A 22,584-nucleotide genomic window follows, 5' to 3' on the forward strand; every position below is an offset into this window, starting at 1 on the left:
ACAGCAATACTCACCTGGAGGATTCGTTTGGGGACATGTGGCGCGTGGAGCAGAGATGGTGCATTTGGCATTTGACATGTCCCGTGTCAAAGTGTCCCTGAGCAAGACACCCAAACACTGAACCGTATCACCATTTCCCTCATTTTCTAACTGGGAATACACACACACACTCAAGTGACAGACATCGATTAGTTACTTCTGTTATTATGGGAGATAGGGAAATTAAAAATATATGTACTGTAACACCTCCTTCAATGTAGATCAACGTGTCAACGATGTGCCACCTGTTTACCACATGGCACAGGAATGGAACAAAGTTTAACAAGTTTAGCAAACCACAAGTCATTCTTATTTACATTCAGTAAAACCTGTACTTTATATCTATGTCAAACTGCTCCTCCAGTTGTTGTGCTCTCAGGTTTAAGTGAGCAGAGTTAGCTCATAAACTACCCAAATCATTAAGTTGATATTGCTGCATTGATTGCAGATGCTTTTCTTCTTCTTCATTGGGTCAAATAAACTGAACACTGATGAGGAGACTGAAATGTTCTCAACCATTAGAAATAGATGTTGATTTCACACTGTGGTGGCTATAGAATAAGTTCACGGTTTCTGATCTAAGAAGAAAGAAATGGATCATTTGAATTCATTACTTTATCACAATGATAAACATTGCATTTTAAAGTTATTGTGAGGAACTTTTAACGTGTTATGGGACATTTGTAATTCAAAAGGATGGATCATATTACGCAAAGAATATTATCTATCTATGTAGTTTTTATTAATGCCTGTCATCTGGTGAGATTCCCAGACTGCTTTGGGCAAACTCAGACCCTGCAGCTCTATAATGGGAGATTTTCAAAGGGAATCCGCTCTTTTAAAGGAACTGCCAAAATAAACACAAAATCAGTCATAATTCAAACAAACAAACAAAACTTTTTCATTTTTAATGTTTGAATCAAGCAGGATTCTGAGAAGTGCAGCTTCGCGGCACAAGAGGCCAGTCCGACAGTCCGACAGTCCGACAGTGCGACCCCTGTTCTCAGATTGTCGGGCCCACTTCTGACTCCTGTGACCCCGGCATTAAGCTCTATCCTCTGCTGTAACTCACCCCCAAAAATGTTCTCACAGCAGGCTGTCATGCCTGGCACTCATCCAGTCACACACCTTTGGCGTTGAAGCTATCCTTCTCTCCTATCCTGCAGATGCCCTTCCTGGTGACCTGTCAGCATCACATACAGCGCCGTGCTTCAATTGTCTCCCTCTCAGATGCACTTAGATCCAAAGAACAGACGGCAGACCAGAGACACTTCGGCACCACCGCAGAGGCCAATCAGTCCGTCCCGAGGAGACGGAGGAGAGAGAGAGAGAGAGGAGGTCGTTGGATCTGATACTCGTAAACAGGAAATTTAGTTGAACACTTGTGCCACGGCTTTGTTACCTCAACTCTGTGATGTTATTTTGCATTTCTTTTTCAACTGTTATTTTAAGTGTGTGGAGGATCAGCTGAAAGCGTTGTTAGGAACCCGATCTGCATATCTGTTGTTTTTTGCCCTGTCTGTTTTTTTCCATATAGTTTCCACCTCTGGGCCCCACCTTCAGCCCTGCCCCTCTCTTGGGAGCTCAGCTGTGGCTCATTGCAGTGATCACCTGTGGCGGGTATAAGGGCTTCAGTGTTCCCAGGCGCGTCGTCAGTTCGTCCCAGTTCCCAGGCTGGTCTCAGGTGCGTCTACAGAGCTCTCGGAGTTTGTTCACTGTTTTGCATTTTTTGTTCTTTGGGTCCTGCAGAGCCACGTAGTACCACGGAGTACACGGCGGTACGAGACTCGTGATTGTGGTGTCGGACCGCGGGCTTCGACACCAGAACCCTGCCCCAGCTCGGACTACAAGAAGTCGGTGGAGTTGCCCTCCCGACCCCTGTTGAGCCTGAGGAGCATTTTGCTTTACATTTTGAAAGATCTGCTTTGTTTTTGATTCACCTTCTTGGCACAGCGCAAAATAAAAGAATCGGCTGGACATAGTGCTGTTGTGTGCGTGCTTTTGGGTCCACCGACTACACACCTCCTAACAAGCGTATGATGTCTCAGAGCAGGTACACTAAGTACATTTTATGTACAGTACTGACCTGAAGAACTGTTGCACAAGTGGTTGATTACACCTCACCCTCCACATGGAAAAAATGGATTTAATGACGTTGACAGAGGATTTGCTACTTCTCGCGGGAGGGGAAGGGCGATTCCAGGATGGACAGAAAATCATTTCAAGAGCACTGACCAGCAGGAGGCCCACAAGAGGCCATCAGCCCGGCGGGAAGTCAACCTCCTGCCCAAAACAGAAACTCCACCTATCCGACTCAAACAGATCCCTCAGAAGATAAAGATAGCCAATCACAAGGGAGAAAGTCCAGACACATCCCAGTTGAAAGAAGAAAAAAAGGTGAAGATACAGAATGCAGAATTGATCAATCACCCTCCAATCCGACGCCCCGTCGTCACGATCTTTTCAGGGATAAAAGGGTCAGGTGAAGAGACATGGAAAACATGCGGGAAACCACAGGACTGGATTGTTGATCAGGACGAGGTCGAAGGTCAGTTTGAATCCGCAGCACCTGGTAGGAAAATGTCTGAGAGCTCATGTGGCGCCACCTCGGAGGCTCTGTGGGAACCATCCCGGCAGCAGCAGGACAACACACACATCTGGACGCCCCAACGCCCCAACAACAAGGTTTCCCTCATGGTCTTGAGAAATCAGGAAGTCATTGTTGGTTTTAAGATCACGGACGACCCCTCGGTGAAGGTCTCAAGCTTCAATGTGGAAACTCTATCCGCACGCTGTGATGAAACAATAACACACTCTCATCCTTTGCAGAGTGAGCAAGTCGAGGCCAAGCAAGCAGCACAAGATCAAACCGGGCTAACGGTCAATGGCGAACTGCCATGACAACATCAGCACCAGTCAAGCTGCCCAAGTCGAGTCCAAACACCTACGAAACGCAGCACATTTCCCACACATTCCGATGCGAGAAGCACTACTGGTGGTGATGGTAGTGGCAGGGAGGATGAAAATAACCCAGCATCCCAGTGTCACCCGTTTCCCAAGCTCCCATCCCCTCCTCCCTGCCTCGGCCTCCAGGAATCCCATTTATATCGAGGGGAGGCTGATTATGGCAGCGAGGCTGAAGAGAGACAGATGTTACCGAAGATCCAGAACCAGGAGCGGCGTCTTAGATCTTCATCAGGGCCTCTGCAACGACCCTCTTCGCCCAGCTCCAACACAGATGACCCAACTCAGGGAGATCCTCCTGGAAATGTGTATATACTGTGTGTTTAAAGCATCCAACCAAGGTATCTGTAACGTTATGTTTGACAATAAGCAATAATTGCTGTAGTGTTTCATGATGTCCTAAAATTTTTTTAGGTTTAAAGTACGATTTGACATAGTGGCCAAACTGTAGATTTTCTACTCCCTGATCCGTCTTCCGACATTTTCCCAAAGGCTGAAATCATTTTTTTTAGGTACAGAATGCCTAAGTAGTAATAAAATGCACCAATAGCCAGATTGGTCGCCACAAATGTGTTAGCTCATTTGGTGATAGATAGCAACTCACAACCCAGTCTCCAAAAAAAGCGTGAAATGGCTACGTTGGTCCACCGTGATAAACGTAGTCATGTTACGTTTTCCCCCAAAATAACGTTACTATGTTACGTTTCTTTTGGCCCATTCATTTACATTGCTTTGCAAATAGGTCACGTGACTATCAAGTTTCCCGGTAGCGAAAAGAAAAACATGGCGGACGGTCAGCATAATCTCCGTGAAAAACACAATATTTTAAGAAAGCATCAGCATTTGTATGCATTTCGATGGCATTTCTAGCGAGAAGTATGCGTTATTCTTTCATAATCTTCTATCAGAGACTGTAGAAGACCTTCCGTTTATTCGTTTCTGCGAAGATTTGAGTGTCCCTTTGGGAAAGCGTGGCTACGCAACGCCTTTAACGGCGCATTATTAAAAAAACACTTCCAGTGGGGGCGTTACCGTAAAGAAGCGTTCAGCCTTAAAGCCACTAATCGCCAAACAAAACAAACTCAAAGCACTCGAATCACATTATGACTTTTTAAACATAAATTCCGTTATTTTTATGAGTTTTCAATGAAAGAATGCATCATTTCCGGGGGTAGGCATGCCCGGGACATCCCGAATTATGGGCAATTTTGATTTGTCCAGCTTTTTGACAGCTCCAGTCCCGACTTCCAATCACAGCCTCCTAAATCAATGACGCGCCTAAAACTCTCGGATCGAACATTACGTCTTGTTTACATGGGAAAGGGGGGCGGGGCTTCGCCCTCAGAGCGGAGCGTCATTTCTCGCTCCACACGTCTCCTCTTTTTACTGGCCAGGAAAACGGGCGATCTATCCCACGTGGGTCTGGCTCCATTCCATTGGCTCTGACGAATCCATAGAGAGGCGGGACTTATAATTTGCCCGGCAAACGGAGAGATTTGAGCTGCATTGCTTCCACTGTGCGTGAAGTGGCCGTGAGGCCTCCACTAAAGTCTCTCTCTATTTGTTCTGCTTTACTCAATAAAAGTAAAACCTTTACAGATATACTGTCCACACACTAGGCTAACATAACGGAGACTTCCAGGCTTCGTCCTTTATGTTTTATGGGGATAAAGCCCCTGTAAGTAGTTTTTTCCCAAGCAAATCTGAGTTTCTTCTTTTTTTGTGTGTCCCATACAAATATCAAAATATATATACTGATTTTCACATCCAAACACACTCACTTATGTTCCCTTTTATCATGACAACAAGAAATTTCAAGATATACCTTTTGCTTTCATAAATCATACAGTTTTAGTGTGTAAATGCCCAGCAGTGTACGGTCCGAGGGCCCCTATCGGGCCACTTGTTAGATGGGTTTGATGGGTTACCGACTAAAATATATGCCCCCACCCCCTAACTTGATTTAGGTCTGTTGCCTCAGGGTAACTTGTAAATATAATAAGTCAAACAAGCAATGTAAGCATTAAGAAAGTAGTGCATTTTGAGCACATTAACCACAAATGGATTCAAACATAAATTCAAAAATATTAAACAAAGAAATGAAATGACCAACACTGTATGTACAAAATCCACATACAAAACATGTAAACTTAAAGGGCTTGTTAAAATACTGAAGGGGGGGACATGATATCATTAGAAATGTTATGCCAGAGGGAGCACAGAATGTATTGTGGGGTGTTCAACAAGGAGGATTTTCAACCTCTACTATGTCTCCATCCTCATCTTGATCGACAGACTCACTGTCACTATCATCAGACATGCGTTATCCTAGTTTTAGTGTGTAAATGCAATTTCCAGCATGAGACCTAAAAAACGCCTACAGGAATAAAAGGGTTAAACCAGATACAACTTGCTTGTTTGACTTATTTGACTTATTATATTTACAAGTTTCCCTGAGGCAGTTAGGGGGTGGGGGCATAAATTTTAGTCAGTAACCCATCCAACCCATCTTAAAACTCAGTCGAAGGAGTCTAACGCCGGAGTCACAGGGTGCAACAAAACTCTGTAGTGAAAAAAGTGAAGGCCGAGGCATGCTGGGTGAAGTGCGATCCCGGCCCTTTTGGGACAGTGTTGTGCCTGAACGCGTTCATAAACTTGTTGATATTTTGGGCGAACGTGAACTCAACGTACTGTATTAATGCCCGATGAACGTCACTGTTCTCGTTCATTCTGGTGTCTATGAACGGCGCGTTCGTTCAGCTTAACATCGTTCAATGGGGTACCAGATTTCTATAGAAAACACACCATAAACGCGCATTAATAAGTGTAGCAAAGAGGCGGCGTATAATAATTTTAAAGAGTTTATGAAGTTACTGACAAGGTCGGTGAGGATGGGAGGAATCTGACCTTTCTTTGCAAACATTTGCACCTTAATGATTACTGTCCTGTTTTTCTTTTAATAATTCCTTATTTAAAAAAGACCATTTAAGCAGCATGTGTTTGAGAATGTAGTGTAGGGGTAAACTCTGCAACTGCTGCTAGTGTGGAGTGAATAGACAGCAACATAGCATCAAAGAATCATTAGGGAAATGCTGTCCCCTCAATGCTAATGTAAACCCTGGTTGGATAAGGATTCAAATTGGATAAGAAGATTAAATCTGATGCATCGCTTCAGTGTTAAAACTGATAAAATAATTGCTGTCTGTGGTTCTGGGCTGTGGCAATAATTTTAAAAAAAAATAGCTCGCAGCAACGTATGGAAAAAAAGAACTGAACTAGTTCATTTTTTGGAACCGTGAACTTAGTTCAAATATTTTGAATTATGAACTGAACTAGTTCCTTTTTAAAATTTGTAAACTAAACTTTGAACTAGTTAATGTAGAAAGTAAACTTTCCCAACACTGGCTATAGGACCCCGGAAGATGATGAACTATGCCTGGGAAGGGCGAAGCCATGCCGGTACGAGCATGATGTGCAAATTAGTCGTCAGATCAAAGTATAGTAGTGATAGACTAATCGAACCATCTAACAAGTGGCCCCATAGGGGCCCCCGGACCGTACACTGCTGGGCATTTACACACTAAAACTGTCATATTTATGAAAGCCAAAGGTATATCTTGAAATTTCTTGTTGTCATGATAAAAGGGAACATAAGTGAGTGTGTTTGGATGTGAAAATCAGTATATATATTTTGATATTTGTATGGGACACACAAAAAAAGAAGAAACTCAGATTTGCTTGGGAAAAAACTACTTACAGGGGCTTTATCCCCATAAAACATAAAGGACGAAGCCTGGAAGTCTCCATTATGTTAGCCTAGTGTGTGGACAGTATATCTGTAAAGGTTTTACTTTTATTGAGTAAAGCAGAACAAATAGAGAGAGACTTTAGTGGAGGCCTCACGGCCACTTCACGCACAGTGGAAGCAATGCAGCTCAAATCTCTCCGTTTGCCGGGCAAATTATAAGTCCCGCCTCTCTATGGATTCGTCAGAGCCAATGGAATGGAGCCAGACCCACGTGGGATAGATCGCCCGTTTTCCTGGCCAGTAAAAAGAGGAGACGTGTGGAGCGAGAAATGACGCTCCGCTCTGAGGGCGAAGCCCCGCCCCCCTTTCCCATGTAAACAAGACGTAATGTTCGATCCGAGAGTTTTAGGCGCGTCATTGATTTAGGAGGCTGTGATTGGAAGTCGGGACTGGAGCTGTCAAAAAGCTGGACAAATCAAAATTGCCCATAATTCGGGATGTCCCGGGCATGCCTACCCCCGGAAATGATGGATTCTTTCATTGAAAACTCATAAAAATAACGGAATTTATGTTTAAAAAGTCATAATGTGATTCGAGTGCTTTGAGTTTGTTTTGTTTGGCGATTAGTGGCTTTAAGGCTGAACGCTTCTTTACGGTAACGCCCCCACTGGAAGTGTTTTTTTAATAATGCGCCGTTAAAGGCGTTGCGTAGCCACGCTTTCCCAAAGGGACACTCAAATCTTCGCAGAAACGAATAAACGGAAGGTCTTCTACAGTCTCTGATAGAAGATTATGAAAGAATAGCGCATACTTCTCGCTAGAAATGCCATCGAAATGCATACAAATGCTGATGCTTTCTTAAAATATTGTGTTTTTCACGGAGATTATGCTGACCGTCCGCCATGTTTTTCTTTTCGCTACCGGGAAACTTGATAGTCACGTGACCTATTTGCAAAGCAATGTAAATGAAGGGGCCAAAAGAAACGTAACATAGTAACGTTATTTTGGGGGAAAACGTAACATGACTACGTTTATCACGGTGGACCAACGTAGCCATTTCACGCTTTTTTTGGAGACTGGGTTGCAACTCAATACACATTTATTTAAATGAATTTAAATCTTCCAAATCCTTACTTTATCATGTATTCTGCTATTGTTTTGTTGGACTTATTCATCTTAAAATTATTATGGTGATCCTTCCATGGTTTAAGTCCTGCTCCACAAATGAATGTGTTTTGTTTATTATTTCTTTACATAACTGTTGACTTTTGTGTTTTTCTTCATGTCCAGGAGCTGAGATTACGTTGAAGATACACACATCGAAACCAAGAAGGAATCCACCTGAAGGCCCAGACATATCAAAAATGGCGCAAACATTGAGAGAATTTCTCTAGTAAAAACTTTAAAGTACAAATTTAGGTATATATATATATACCTAAATGTATATATATATATACCTAAATGTGTACTTTAAAGTTTATATATATATATATATAAGCTAAAGAAAAGCATACCAAGCATACCAACCTTTCTGGTTTATCATCAGATCTTTTCGTTCAAACCCCATCAACTAAACCGTTTTAGAGTTTACTAATGACATTCCCAATGGAGGAAGCCAATTTCCTCAAAAATCCCTGTTGAGCTATAAAATGGCTTGCCATGAAATTTGACAGAGACATTCACTAACTTTGGAGATTAATGATTTTTTAACCCCATCAGCCTTAGCTGTACTTTGTGTTCTATGCAAATAAGCCAATGTTATTGTGTTAACACGTCAAACTAAGATGGGGGAACATGAGAAACGGTTGACTCTATCATTTTTTCAATATGTTTTCCTTCCTGCCTTTATATGCAGAAAAAGAGCTGATCAGAACATTGAGTCCACCTCACCGTCTGTGCAAACTGGAAAGCGGGGACGCATTATCGCATTATTTTGCAATGCAACCTTTTTCTTTGTGTTAATGGCCACAAAAACAAATAAATCAGATCAGAGCAATAAATCAGAATTGAGCAGCAAAAACCTGCAGCATGAGCAGCGTCTGTGACTGTAAGGGGAATAGACCAACATGTTTTCTAATAAAAAAGCTTTTTTTTTTTAAATATGGATTTGTCAGCCTGCTTTGTTGCAGTGTTGCCCCACAAAGGGCCAAAGCATTTCTCAACCAGAAACCGTAAAGCAGTTTACCCCCCCTTCCACTTTCCTTGCCAAGCTTCGAACGCACATGTGCTTGTTGATCATTGACATGATGGAGGTGATTTGCCTTTTTTCTTGAAATGACTGTGTAACCCTAACCTCTGTAATAATTGACTACCCTGCATTTCTTCAAAGCCACTGGTTTGGAGGAATTTTGGAACCCCCGGTGTTGCGTGGTCATTTCCATTAACCAGATAACAAGCTCTTTGATAGCAGCACTACAATCTTAGCCCTCTGTTTACTGATCAGTGGTGGATGGCCAATAGAAGGCCTTGGGGCGACACCCCACCTGGAACCCCCCTCCTTGTGGACCCCCCCCCAAAAAGATTATTATTAAATTTTAAAAAATGTCAATATTTGTGTTTTTGAAATATGGAATGCACCCATTAGATTTGTAAAATATGATATCTGGCCCAAAATATGTGACATACAATTTAGCCAATAAGCATCCTTAAAAGGTACATTAGACAAATACTAGTGAGTAAATTCCACATTTATTGACACTTTTTATAGTTCAATATTATATTTTTTTATTTAGTATAGAAATTCAGTATAATATAAAATATATATCAAATAATAATTAGGTTGTACTGATATATTTTATATTATTCTGAATTGCCTGTGAGGGTGACAAAAAAAAGATTGTTGTATTTATTGTTTTTTTCATGTTCTGAAATGTTTTACTGCAAAGTAGTGACGTGTTTTTAATTGTTTTGCATTAAATCAACCTGAGATGTTTGCCGAAATTGACGTTTGCCCAACCTACAACATTTTCTACCAGCCTTATCTGTTCCTGATTTTTGTCATCGGTTGCACTCATGGCGTAAATCTGTGCAAACATTTACAAACATACTCCCACAACACCTGAGTCACAACCAGAGCTAATTGTGTGTGTGTGTGTGTGTGTGTGTGCGTTTGTGTGTGCGCATGCGTGTGCAGGCCCTCAGGCAGCAGATGGAGGCCCTTCAGCAGCAGTTCAAGCAGAGAGAGAGAGAGACTGGTTTGAAGTTCAACGCTATGGAATGCCGTTTTAGTCAAAATTAAATAAATGACCAAATACACGGTAATGCATAATGACACAGCATTTCATGATAAATAAATGAATAAATACACGGTAATGCATAATGACACGTACTCGGTAATGCATAATGACACGTACTCGGTAATGCATAATGACACGGTACTCGGTAATGCATAATGACACGTACTCGGTAATGCATAATGACACGTACTCGGTAATGCATAATGACACGGTACTCGGTAATGCATAATGACACAGCATTTCATTTCACGTTCTTATATGCAAATCAGGGGGCGTGGCTATCTATCACATTCAGAACAGACGACAGAGCCGTGTGCCGTCGACACCGCTAGCGAACGCGGAAGCACCCCCCCCCCCCTAGCATGCTAGCATTAGCGGATCAAATCGATCAACATGGGTTATCTGCAGATACTATTTTGACACATATTGAGGGTTTTTTGGAAATACTAGGGCTTGCGGTTCCCACTTCGGCAGCTCTAGACTGCGGTCAACTCAGGCGACACTCGGATATCCGTGGTCAACTCAGCCGACACTTGAATTTTAGTGCACGTTTATGCTGACATTTACGGTATTGAGCAAGTAACCGGACCAAACTTTGAGAAATTGTACCGTAAATGTCAGCATAAACGTGCACTAAAATTCAAGTGTCGGCTGAGTTGACCACGGATATCCGAGTGTCGCCTGAGTTGACCGCAGTCTAGAGCTGCCGAAGTGGGAACCGCAAGCCCTAGTATTTCCAAAAAACCCTCAATATGTGTCAAAATAGTATCTGCAGATAACCCATGTTGATCGATTTGATCCGCTAATGCTAGCATGCTAGGGGGAGGGGGGTGCTTCCGCGTTCGCTAGCGGTGTCGACGGCACACGGCTCTGTCGTCTGTTCTGAATGTGATAGATAGCCACGCCCCCTGATTTGCATATAAGAACGTGAAATGAAATGCTGTGTCATTATGCATTACCGAGTACGTGTCATTATGCATTACCGAGTACGTGTCATTATGCATTACCGAGTACGTGTCATTATGCATTACCGTGTATTTATTCATTTATTTATCATGAAATGCTGTGTCATTATGCATTACCGTGTATTTGGTCATTTATTTAATTTTGACTAAAACGGCATTCCATACAACGCCAGCTGGGGGAGCTTATCAGAGAAAACTCTTAGCTGAGAGAGAAACAGTTGCGCCACAGTGCCTCCCAGTGGTCAGTCTGTGTATTACACACGCAGGCTTCATAAATCAGGAGGGGCAGTCTGAGGTAAAATGCTGCATATTCAATCTAAATCACAAAAATCAACATTGAATATTCCCCATATTTTATCCTCATCATCTGGCAGTCTGTTGTGCCATTCTTAAATGCTGTTTGATATTATATATCCACAACCGATTATTTATTTTTATTTTAGGGAAATTGAACTTAGCAACTTTAAACTATTTCCAGACATGGCAGAGAACACAGATGAATAGTACATATTCTTTTAACAAACTGAAACACGTATGAACTATTCAATTACAATGCTTCATAATTCAATTGAACTTAATTAAATGTATCATTTAGGCAAATAGTTGCCACATCCACATATAGAGAATAAAAACACTAGAGACAGAAGAGGAAAAAAAGTGTTTTGTCTCAACAGATATGACAGTAAATGTAAAAAAAAACGTTTGTTGAAAAAAAGATCTACAGGAGAATTCATATTTAAGAACAAATACAGAATGACTGAGAGCCTTACGTGTTTTCGTTTTCCACCATAAAAGGTTGCAGAATAATTGATTAGAAAACTGTAAATTAAGGAAATATTCTGGAGGAGGACTCCCACACTGCGTTTTAATACGTGAAAGCAACCTACGTCTCACACACTCAAAGCTACCAGGTCCTTTTTACTAAAGTGTAAATCTTGCTGGTATCAGATGATTCAAGTACATAATACACCCTTAAGAGGTATCTAAGTTACCAGGCAATAATTCATGAGGACGGACAAAAGCTGGTATCCAAGCACGACATGACCTCATTACAGGGTTATGCAGTGCAAGTTGATATGCTCCCTGAGACGTGTCACTGACCAAACTTGATTTAACCTTCCCAACATAACAAGGTTACTTTAGTACGTCCATTTAAATAAACCACGGATTCACGCTCCTCAGTGGCAACTAGGACATTTTACATTTGAATATTGTATAATCTTTTTCCCTAAAAATATTTCAAAAGTAGTGAGTATTGAGGCAAATGATCACCTTTTAAAGCATCTTGTCAACAAAACATTTTGATCAAAAACACCTCAAGGCCGTGTCTACAGTTCTGTGCTGATGGAGATGTCATTATCTCCCGAGAAGAGAGAGCCTGGTGACTCCGACTGACTGGATACGCAAAGTAACTTCTTACATTTGGAAGATGGGAAAGCGGTGAGTTGTGTTCTGTGGCTCTATTTCTACCCTTTTCATTACCAATATGCATATCTAAAACCTTTACCAGTAGTTTTTGTTTCCTCGCTAATATTCCATTGTTGTTTGGACCTTGATCAGATTGATTTGGATCACTTAGATCTCATGTGTGTTACTGGTGTATTTCTAAGCTGCTTCACAGTCCACACACACCACCCACCCAAGTGGTCAGGAGGCCTTTCAGTTCCCCAACAAGCAGATTGGTGAGAGAGCGCCGGCACTAACAAATCGATGTCTGTCATGGTTTGAGTATAACATTTCATCGTCCTTATCTTTAAAGCGTCTATAATTGATATTTTTTAGCAATGTATCAAATAGAAAAGCGAGGCTTTACTAGTCTTCACTTTGAGATATTTTAGCTGTCTGGTAGTTAGACGTAAATTTGTAAATTCACCAAAACATTTTAGCAGGACATATAACAGTCACAAGAATGCAGAATCCCCACAAAAAAACATAAAGAGGGCTCTAACATTACACAATGGAAATACTAGATATTATTGTATGGAAGAGCTACATTGGTATTCCAGTTTCCAAAGCTTTCCCAAGCTCACCATTCACCGTTCTACAAACCTCAGGAATTGGACAGTTACTTTGTTTATGTTCATTTCATAGCTGCTACTTTACAGTTTTAGTCCATTTTTACAGCTCTCGTAGTGCCTTACTTTTACCACAGAAGGCAGGTAATTTAAGAGGAAAAGCTCTAAAAACAACCACAGTACTGCTGATTAGAATGAAATACAATTAGCATCAAAGCATGTGACCAATTAGAGACTAGATGTATTATAATTCAGCCCCTATCTGACTACAACTAATAGTGTAGTCTTTTTTTAACGTGTCTCCTGTGTAACAGCGATACCCAGGGGGGGATAAGACAGATCTTATTTCCAGACCAGACGATTAAGTATTTGTAGCCTGGCGGCGGCGAGCGGACGATCTTCCCCAATCGCACCACTTGTTCACCTCCCACCGCACGATGTCCCCGCTTTATTTCAAGATCAGAGTGTCTGGACCGCCAAAGAGACCAAGGGAACACTAGCTGTCACCTAAACGACAGCTCGCAGCTCTCCTCATGAATAAATGACACCATGAGAGCTGACAGAGGAGTTTTGATATCAAACCTTTGACTCTGGTTGACGGAATGGAAAAATCTCTTATTTTACAGTCTGACGGTATCACATGTGTAGTTTGTGTCTATAATATTTAAACCATCTTGGATGCCAATCTAACACCAATATGTACACGTTGGGTCGATCATAAGCAGAAAGATGTCATTTGTTTATGTCGCTTTGTGGATTTCTGTTTCTTTCAGGTCAGGCGAGAAGAGAATTTCCCAAGCGGTCGGACAGAAATCCACACTTCCCAGTACAAGAGGAGGAAGTATCCCGATGGGACGGTTATGGCCATCTACCCCAACGGACGACAGGAAACCAAGCACGCATTGGGCAGGATACGCACAAAGGAAAGAGGACAAAGAGAAGTTCCCATCTGACATCATGACTCTCACTGTGTGTGTTTGGGGATTCAGTGCTGGGAGCAAAGACTTACTAGGCTACAGATGTTCTCACATCGCACGTTTACCCTCATGTAGCATGTAGTTAAATATAAAATAATCAGTAATTATCCCCAAATAATGATCGACATGTGATACTCCATTAAGATTTTTTAAACCACTACATGCTGAACACGGGGGGGGGGGGCAAATACACAAAAGTATTGCACAGCTTTTCCAGCTGCTAAACCTGCACAAATTAGACAAAATTACATCTTAAAGTACATCACAAAAATGTGTTTGATAAATTAAGGCCGTTAATAAATAAACACATTTCATCCTCTTCTCTCTGCAAAGAAATGCCAAAAGTATGTGAACGGTTACACTGTGATATTAATCTTTTGCAAGACCTTGAGATGAATATATAAAATAAGCATATGAACAACACTCTTAAAGGCGTTTAAAACATCGACTCAGCAGCGGAGGATCCTTCGGCCCCCAGAGCAGAGCATCAAAGTCTTCATCACGACCCGCTTCTTTCACCTCCTCCCCGTCCTCCCCTTCTCTCCTCAACCTGTGGCCTGGTGTGGCCACCTGTGCGGGGAGCTTCAGAAGCTCCCGTAGGACCACCTTAACATCCAGCTCAGGCTGCGAGGCCCGCAGAGTGGCGGCGTTAAAGGGGAATGTGCGTATGAAGTCTCCTACTCTGAGTGGAGGACTGTGTTCTTTCAGCGCCGGGGTCCTCGCCGTCTGCAGCGGCCCTCGATTCCCACTGTGAATCAGCCACAGCATTTGTTTACACTATATGAAGGGTGTTATTTTCTGCCTCAATTTACATAGAATGTCATTTCTAACATAAGACACATTCATTCATAGTTGGTAAGCTGTCTCTTGTATTGGTGCAGATGTTAAGCGTTAGTTATGCTTTATTCGTTATGTACCTGTAAATGTCGGGGAGCTTTGACCGTCTGGATCCCGGCCCCCCATGGGAGGTGTCACGTATCGAGGAAGAAGCGCCTGCCTCTCCGGAGCGCCCCGTCGCAGCTTCTGTTTCAGTGCGGTCGGGGTTTGTGACCTCAGACACGCGAGGACCGCGCTTGTGAGCGAGCGCCGGACGCGGCCGTCTCTTCCCCACCGATGCGTTTGTCCTTGAACACGGGCCGAATGTCAGGTTACGGGTCGTGTCCCTGTGGGTTCGGTTGGCCGGTCCGTCCCTGGTTGCATGTGTCTGGGTGGACTCAACAGGGGGAAGGAGCCTTCGGTAGTCGGCCACAGACACGTACTGTCCGGACTGTCTCGGGTTCATCTTTTCAGGCTGGCGAGGAGCTTTCATCACAGGGAGTTCCTGCGAAGACTGTCCCCCGCTTCTTTGCTTCCGTAATCCGGTCCCTTTAAACCCGGAGAGCTCGGGTGGCTTTGGAAGACGCCAGGGCCGGCGAGCGCGGACACAAAGCGGTCTCCGACGGGCCTTCCCCCTCAAGCCGTCGCCCGATGCGTAGTTCATCAAATCGATCAGGTCGCCGATCACCCCCCTCTTCGCCGCGACATCCGCTTGGCAGTCCAGAGTCAACGCCGGGCTGTAGTTGACCTCCAGCAGCCAAGGCTTCAACGTACCATCTATGAGGATGTCGAAGCCAAACAGCTCCACGCAGTTGGGGCAGGAGGGGACGGACGGAGCGATGGCGAGGAGGGTCAGGGTGACGATGTTGTTGATCCTCTGCCACAGGAGGAGCTCGTTGACGTCCTGGATGTGGAGAAAATGCCTGAACTTGCTCATGGTCCACTTGCATCCATGGCCCACTCGCTCCTTCGCCGCCCCGTAGGAGGGGCCGAACTTGTTGATGCTGGTGTTGGTGAGATGAGCGTACAGGTTGCGCGGGGACGACAGGTCGTACTTCTCGGTGGCGAAGCGCACCAGGCCCTCCTGGTGGATGTAAACGGTCAGCGGGTGGAAGCTCCTCACGCACGCGTAGATCCGCAGGTCGAACTTGTAGCCAGAGATCAGCAGGGGTTCGCTGATGTAGCGCTGTACGATCACGGGGCGGTCGTAGGCCAAGTCCTTGATGTCCTCGAGGATGAAGATGCCTCGGCCTCTGGAGAGGTCCACGGGCTTGCATATCCAGTAGACTGACGGCCCCCTGGTCCCGTGCCGACGGCTGTATTGGGACAGGAAGCGGGTGTAGTCGTTGGGGAGGATGAAGGCGGCGGGGCTGAAGTCGTAGAGAGCTGAACCAAACGTGGCTCTCATTCTTTTCAGGTTGCGAGCCAAGCAGTCCTTCCAAAAATAATAAAAATCATTCTCTCAATTGGAATCATTGTGAGTTTAGTATTTTTGGCAAAAGCCTCATTTACACCTGGTATTGCAGTAATATTTAGGGGATCATAACTATGGTTCATTTCAGGAGTGTTGTTTGCGTTCAAAATACAAGAATCTTGTACTAAATCCAATCCCGTTTTTTTCAACAATTGATTGCAATGAAAACTCCTTACCGTAATATTTTTGTAAAACAGATTATTTTGGCAATACTAAGAAATATTGGAAAACATCGTCATGTAAAGCGCAAACACACGAATGATTCTGGGATCTTTGTGAAAATTAAGTCTCTCAACGCATAAAGTTAACACATGTGACCATTATCACCTTGCGTGTGATGCCAACAGTTTTGGGATGGTGGTTGAGGCGTTGCCATGGGAACAGGTTGTTATACTCAGAGACGCAAAACGCGGAGCCCCGCCAGTAGAGGTTCCAGTCTTCTTCCTCCCGTTGGTCTTGGTCATATTCCTCCCACCCGCGCTCCAAAAGCACTTCCCTCACCACCTGTGGTCCTCGGTCATGTAGTCTGAACACCAGGCATGCAGCCATGCAGCTTCGTAAACTGCAGCAAGAGGTGAATCCGTCAAAACTCATCCACTCCAATCCAAACATTAAACACAGGGGCATCCGTTAGGAACAACTTGTGCTTCCAGAGGGAATCATTACCACCGCTGCACATCAAATAAACACTTTAAAGCATGAAAAGGGATGCATCCGAATGTTGTTTAATTATCCGTTTTTTCTCAGTACGAAATGAATCCAGAGAGTTGTCTTTACATCCATGGGTGAATCACAAACAGGAACCGCCAATAAATGCCGAAATGGAAACAGGTCAGCGGTGTACTTAAAGTAAAGCATTTAAACGGTAAATCAGAGACGCTCGTTGAACCTGACACTCGCTAAAAAAGAATCACAAGCTGCAGAGAGGCAGCTCACTAACAGACTACAAGTCTCGCTAACTTCATTTGATCATCTGATGTAGCCCAAAATAAAGTGGCTTTTCAAACTTACACACAACAGTGATGCTCAGTTTTAGATACAAATGCAGGAAATGATAAATTGAAATCAAGTTCTTTAAATAAATGCAACTCATTGTATTAGAATTGAGAACCTTACCGATGAATGCTGAGTGTTCATTTGTATCCAGTCAAGTCTCTGAAGGCTCAACACTGAGACTGTTGCACTCCGCTTTTAGCTCCTCCTACTCGAGGTCATCTGTCAGACAGCTTTATGCAATTGTGGCAGCACAACACTCAGTCAATGATGTGCCGGTGATAGAGCAGTGTTGTTCTAGACCTCCTGTAATTGAAGTCTCAGAATTGGTAATATTTGGCGTAACACGTCTGCTCTATACTAGAGTATGTAAAAACCAAAGTTTTACATCCCAGATTTAAATTAGCAGAGCACCTCAGCAGAAGGCCCAGAGATGGGAATCTTAGAATCTACAAGCTTCTTTGCCCAGTTCTGTTCCCGACAGCAGATTAAATGTCTCAGATGACCTGATGCTTCATGAAGAAGACATTTTAGTACCACCCTATGTGACGCTTTTGGGACATGCGGTACATTATTTTAGAAGCAAACAAAAAGCAAGATTTTAACAATTTTATTGAATCATATACACAGGTAAACAGCCAGCTGCTCACTGTGCTTGCGTCCGCTCATCTGGAAGAAAAAAAGTCTGACTTAACCTGGATAATGTCACAACAGCACAATGTAAACAAGACCAATTTTATGCAAAAATGTGTCATGAAGCTTTAGAAAGACAAAACTGTCAGCTCAAATACCAACTAGGAAACTCAATAAGAGTCGCTCTAAGGTGGAGCCTGAAACAAACTGATTGCATCTCTGTATTGTTAAACTACTTTTGTCAAGGAAAACTGAACAGACTTCTGAGGGAACATCGGTTCCGTGATCTAGTGAGTTACCACAGTGGTAGAGTAGGTTCAGTCGCTCCATATCCAGTTTGCTGAGATGAGTTCTCTGACCGATGTGCGGTGCACTCTGCTTGGGCAACATTGTTGGACTTCCATCTTTACTGAAATAATACCTGGAAAAAAAAAAAAAGAATACCTTGTTTGCCGTAACCCATTTTAATAAAATGGGTAAAGCTTTTGATTAGACATCCACAAACCAAGAATTTCTCTAGGTTATTTGTTTTGATTACGGTGACATCATTAAGTTACAGTGCAAATAAATGACTCACTTTCCATAGTGCATTATGGAGTCAAGGTCGTACTTCAGGTTTAGCGTGTTGCCAGACACCATCTTGAAGTTCCCCTGTTTGCCTTTAAAATTCAGAACAGATTACTTTAGACAGGAGGAAAATTCAGTATCTTCGGCCAAACGCTTCCAAGTACCTTACAGTTCAGCGTTCATAGAATATACCTTTTTGTATTGTGTTATGGCCTTTAACCCAAAAACATGTATAATGTTGGCACTGTAGAAAGCAGTTTAGTCCCAGAGAGAGTTTCCCCAAAGTGTTCACCTGGCGTGACGTTTTCCCACTTCACAGTGACGTACTGGTCCCGGTCCTTGCGGGTGTGTTCGTGATGCAGTCCCAGGGCGTGAAGGATCTCATGGCAAATATTGCCCTTGCTGCACGTGTCGCCGATAAACACCGACTGAGGTCCTCCCTGACAACCGACGAAGGAGGCACAGCTACGGAGACAAACGGAAACCAGGAGGACAAGAGCCCATTCACACAACATGAAAAAGGCCTTTGGTATTTTCACACTCCGTGGCTAAACATCACTAGAGAGGGGAATGTATGCTTTATGCCAACTTGGGTTAATCTGATCTTCTCACCCGTTGCCCTCGACGAACTTGATGTAGTTCAGCTCTGAAGTGTGCGGTTCGAAGCGGATGCACGAGGCGTCGGAGATCATCTTAAAGGCAGCGAGGATGTCGGATTTTCTATGAGCTGTTGGAGAGCAAAGCAAAATAAATGGTTTTGTGCTCTGCACTCTAGCCGTCAGACAGAATGGATCAAAAAACAAAAAACCCACCCTGCTCACTACTGATGGTGTAAGGCACGATGGCATCCAACCACAGGTTCTGCACCGCATTCCTGTCCCCCTGGAGGTTTAAAAAGAAATCATTAACAAAAAAATTAAAAATTGTGTTTCGCTTCCTGGTTGGGATATTACTCTTAAAATGAAAGCTTTTTTCAAATGTATCTTACCGAAATCAGAATATCTCCCTCTTCAATAATTCTGTTTTCTTGAATGTCTATTAAAAAGAAAAAAAAAGTCACTGTACATGGCATGTATTAAAAATAGTTAGAAAAACATTTTACAAATCTCATGTACCTTCGAAGGTCTCTGCACTGGTCCCATTCGGGTCGAGCATTGGAGTCACTGCATCTGCAGAGTATGCTGTGGGACTTGTCACGTTCTGGGGGACGACGCCTGAAAAGGACATTTGACATTTTGTGTAAAACACAAGGCGATCTACACGTCTGCTACAAATTCCTCATCAATTGTTTGGTCCAGAGTTAAAAAGTCATGCAAACACAAACCTATAAGGTTCCCGGTGGCCCCCTGGGTTACATGTATGGGGACACCAGCAACAGCTGCATGGAAAGAAAGAGAATAACCATCTTCGTTCAGAATGATACGTGGTTTGGAGGCTTGAGTTCTTACCTGTGACCGTGCAGATGAACACTAGGAACCACATGCTGCAACAAGACTTCAACAAAGACAGGCGGTGTGGACATAAACGCCTCCGATGCATGTTTTCAGGACTCCGTGATGACGTGACGCGTTCAGAGCAGGTGGGATCACTCGTCACTAATTAGGAGCTCCTGAATGGTGTTTGCCATTAGGCCTACTTGGCTTCTGCTCCTTGCTGTTGTGTCGATTCTTTGGGTGCAGGCAGGATGGATTTGCAATTGTCAAAAAGCCTTAATAATTAGATTTCCCAGGTTGAAACTGAATTAGTTATCAATGCCTTTTGTTCACACTGCCAACCACAAGGCCTCTCACTGAGGGTTTAGCTGAAGTGATCAAAATCCATCAATCAAATTATATGTGCCAAAAGACCATATCAGACAATATGAGCTGTCCACAGTCTACAGTAGTCAAATCTGGTTCAGCATGTTACAATGGCACAAACTCAAAACTCAAAGAGAGAGCATTGAGTTTTGGTAGAACCCATTTGGCTTACTGAAACTTCTGAAGCCACTTAAAAGCTTTACATAAATTGTGACATGTTTTGCACAACCACCATTAACCATCCAACTGGTTTCAATGCTGGTGTGGGCCCATCAGAAAGGAATAATTGGGAATTACTTATACTTAATAAAGTACATTTTTCGGTATTTTTTCATGCTGAACCCATGCTCGGTTTTTAGTTTTTATAAATCTGCCATTGCAATAATAAAAATATGTTCTCACGCTCTTGCTGTGAGAGACCCGTGGGTGGCAAAAGCCATATCTGGTCAATGCTCAAAAATGGGTTGAGGGGGGGATTGTGGTTGTCTAGGGGTGTAGTATGCTGATCATATAAATACACTTTCCTTGACTTTAGATTGAGAACTTTTTTACAAGTCTATTTCCTCTCTCCCCTCTTTTATATAAAGGCTGCAAACAAAACGTCCTAGCCTTGAGAATATGATTTTAATTTTAATATGATTATGATTAACAAAGATAAATAAGTGTGTTTAAAATTTGAAAATGATTCAAGTTTTTCTAGTAACTGAGAATTGTTAAATATCCAACATTGTTTAGACAGCTGTCCTTGAATAAGCAAGCGATGAGTGTGAGTGTGAGTTTTTGTTGTCGTTCTTTCACGGGCACTAGAGGGCGCAATGTGACACGTGAAGGCTCCATATAAATGGTGTGGTCATGGTAATGGCAGCTGAATCTTTGTCCTTTTTCCTTTTTCTGACGACTGGCAAACTACTAATGAAATTGTAACTGAATGGCAGTGTGATATAGATGGTTATGGATACATAGTTGTGGGTATGCAATGCTGCATGCAGTTACTGAACACACTCTAGAAGACACGTAACTGGAAAAGCAGCATACCTTTTCCTTTAAATGGCAAAAAAATGAATGACGGTCTGTTCTTGTTATCAATAATGATGCCTTCAGGTGCCGTAGACATTTTCTGATAGGAAATGTTTAATCTTTAAATGGTGTCTGAGTAACTTATAATGTACACCCATGTCATGTGTATATGTGATGGCCGCACACATTTATGACATCTTGTTCTTACTTATGTTGTCGTCGCTATTGTATGGAAAATGTTAAAAACTTGCTGACCATGATATGTACATCAAACCCTTGGTACAATTCTTGGATTAGTGGAAAATACACTGTACCTCCGAAACCACTGCCATCGCAACTCATGCATATTGGAATAATAAAAAGTTTGGAGAATTAGAAGCAATGGATTTTTATGATAAACTTGAACCAGAATGTGAGGTAGGCCAGTCAATTAGGCGTTTTAGATTTTAATAGTAATAGTTAAATCCGAATCGTCGGCATTTTTGCTTCTGATGGACTGTTTGACTCTGCAAATTGTGTTCAGCATAAACAATCATTCATTTCATTTAGTCACTGGGGCTGAGGTGGTTTGTTATTGAGACTGAAGATGTAATTAGTATATATTTACACGTTTTGCGTGATAGCTCCCTTCCAGAGCCACAGAGGACATTTTACAACTATTTACACGGCACTATTATCACTCTGCTTAATCATTTTACAATAAGATGTTAATTTTCAATGTTAGATGCGTGCCATAACAAACAAGTTCCCCCACAGACCGTGAAGGCGACACCGCTTTGCATCGTGAGAGTCACGTGATTGCATGTCACGTGCTGGATTCACTTCCTGCTGATTTGATCCACCGCAGATAGACTGCCGTATCATGTCGTCTTAGGCTCCACAGACTGCTATCCACCGCTGTAAACATGTTATTTCAGTGTGAATCTAGTCGTTCGTCGCCCCTGAAGCTGGTTCTTTGGTTAGTGGTGTGTCTGGGTTATTTGTCGGTCCGGTCCGGAGCGGAGGACGACAGCAGCAGCCCGTGGTACCGGGACCTGTGCAGGTAACGTTGTGGTTTTAGCTAACCGTCACACCTCCGACCGAAACACCGCAGCTACAAAACACTACGCGCAACGTTACAGAGAGTCGAGCTGTTACGTGGCGGCGCAGATAATCACACTTTAGTTTAGTTCAGCAATGCAGTAGTTAGTGGTTTATTTGCTTATTGACAACACAAACTATTATATGACTGGCTCCTGTTAAGTGTTTCTTATATTTATTTCAGTTACAGTACCATGGGTTCTTATCCTGGTGAAATGCTGCTGACTGCTAACGTCACATTTTTAAAAAAAAAAGCTGTCT

General features: G+C 42.9%; 3 protein-coding genes across 3 annotated transcripts in view; 1 reads left to right on the forward strand and 2 right to left on the reverse strand.

Annotated features, from left to right (window-relative positions):
• Positions 1 to 14,370: 14,370 nt before the first annotated feature.
• ttll2 (tubulin tyrosine ligase-like family, member 2) lies at positions 14,371 to 16,783 on the reverse strand. The gene is made up of 3 exons (XM_062559786.1): positions 16,562 to 16,783; positions 14,862 to 16,195; positions 14,371 to 14,692 (listed from the first exon to the last, which is right to left on the reverse strand). Exons 1-3 carry the CDS (start codon positions 16,781 to 16,783, stop codon positions 14,371 to 14,373), a joined length of 1,878 nt encoding a protein of 625 aa, XP_062415770.1.
• A 1,039-nt stretch (positions 16,784 to 17,822) lies between these two features.
• On the reverse strand, positions 17,823 to 19,499 carry LOC119195061 (zinc metalloproteinase nas-15-like). Its single transcript, XM_037449663.2, has 7 exons — positions 19,416 to 19,499; positions 19,240 to 19,309; positions 19,040 to 19,154; positions 18,720 to 18,892; positions 18,438 to 18,519; positions 18,160 to 18,281; positions 17,823 to 17,896 (listed from the first exon to the last, which is right to left on the reverse strand). Exons 1-7 carry the CDS (start codon positions 19,497 to 19,499, stop codon positions 17,874 to 17,876), a joined length of 669 nt encoding a protein of 222 aa, XP_037305560.2. The 3' UTR covers positions 17,823 to 17,873.
• Positions 19,500 to 22,048: 2,549 nt separating this feature from the next.
• igf2r (insulin-like growth factor 2 receptor) overlaps positions 22,049 to 22,584 on the forward strand; it is a 32,669-nt gene continuing 32,133 nt past the window's right edge. Inside the window, exon 1 of the mRNA XM_037448896.2 lies at positions 22,049 to 22,285. Within this exon, the coding sequence (XP_037304793.2) occupies positions 22,149 to 22,285 (137 nt within the window). The 5' untranslated portion in view covers positions 22,049 to 22,148. The remainder of the gene's footprint in view (positions 22,286 to 22,584) is intronic.

The sequence above is a fragment of the Pungitius pungitius genome, chromosome 20 (genome assembly GCF_949316345.1).
Source record: "Pungitius pungitius chromosome 20, fPunPun2.1, whole genome shotgun sequence".
NCBI lineage: Eukaryota > Metazoa > Chordata > Actinopteri > Perciformes > Gasterosteidae > Pungitius > Pungitius pungitius.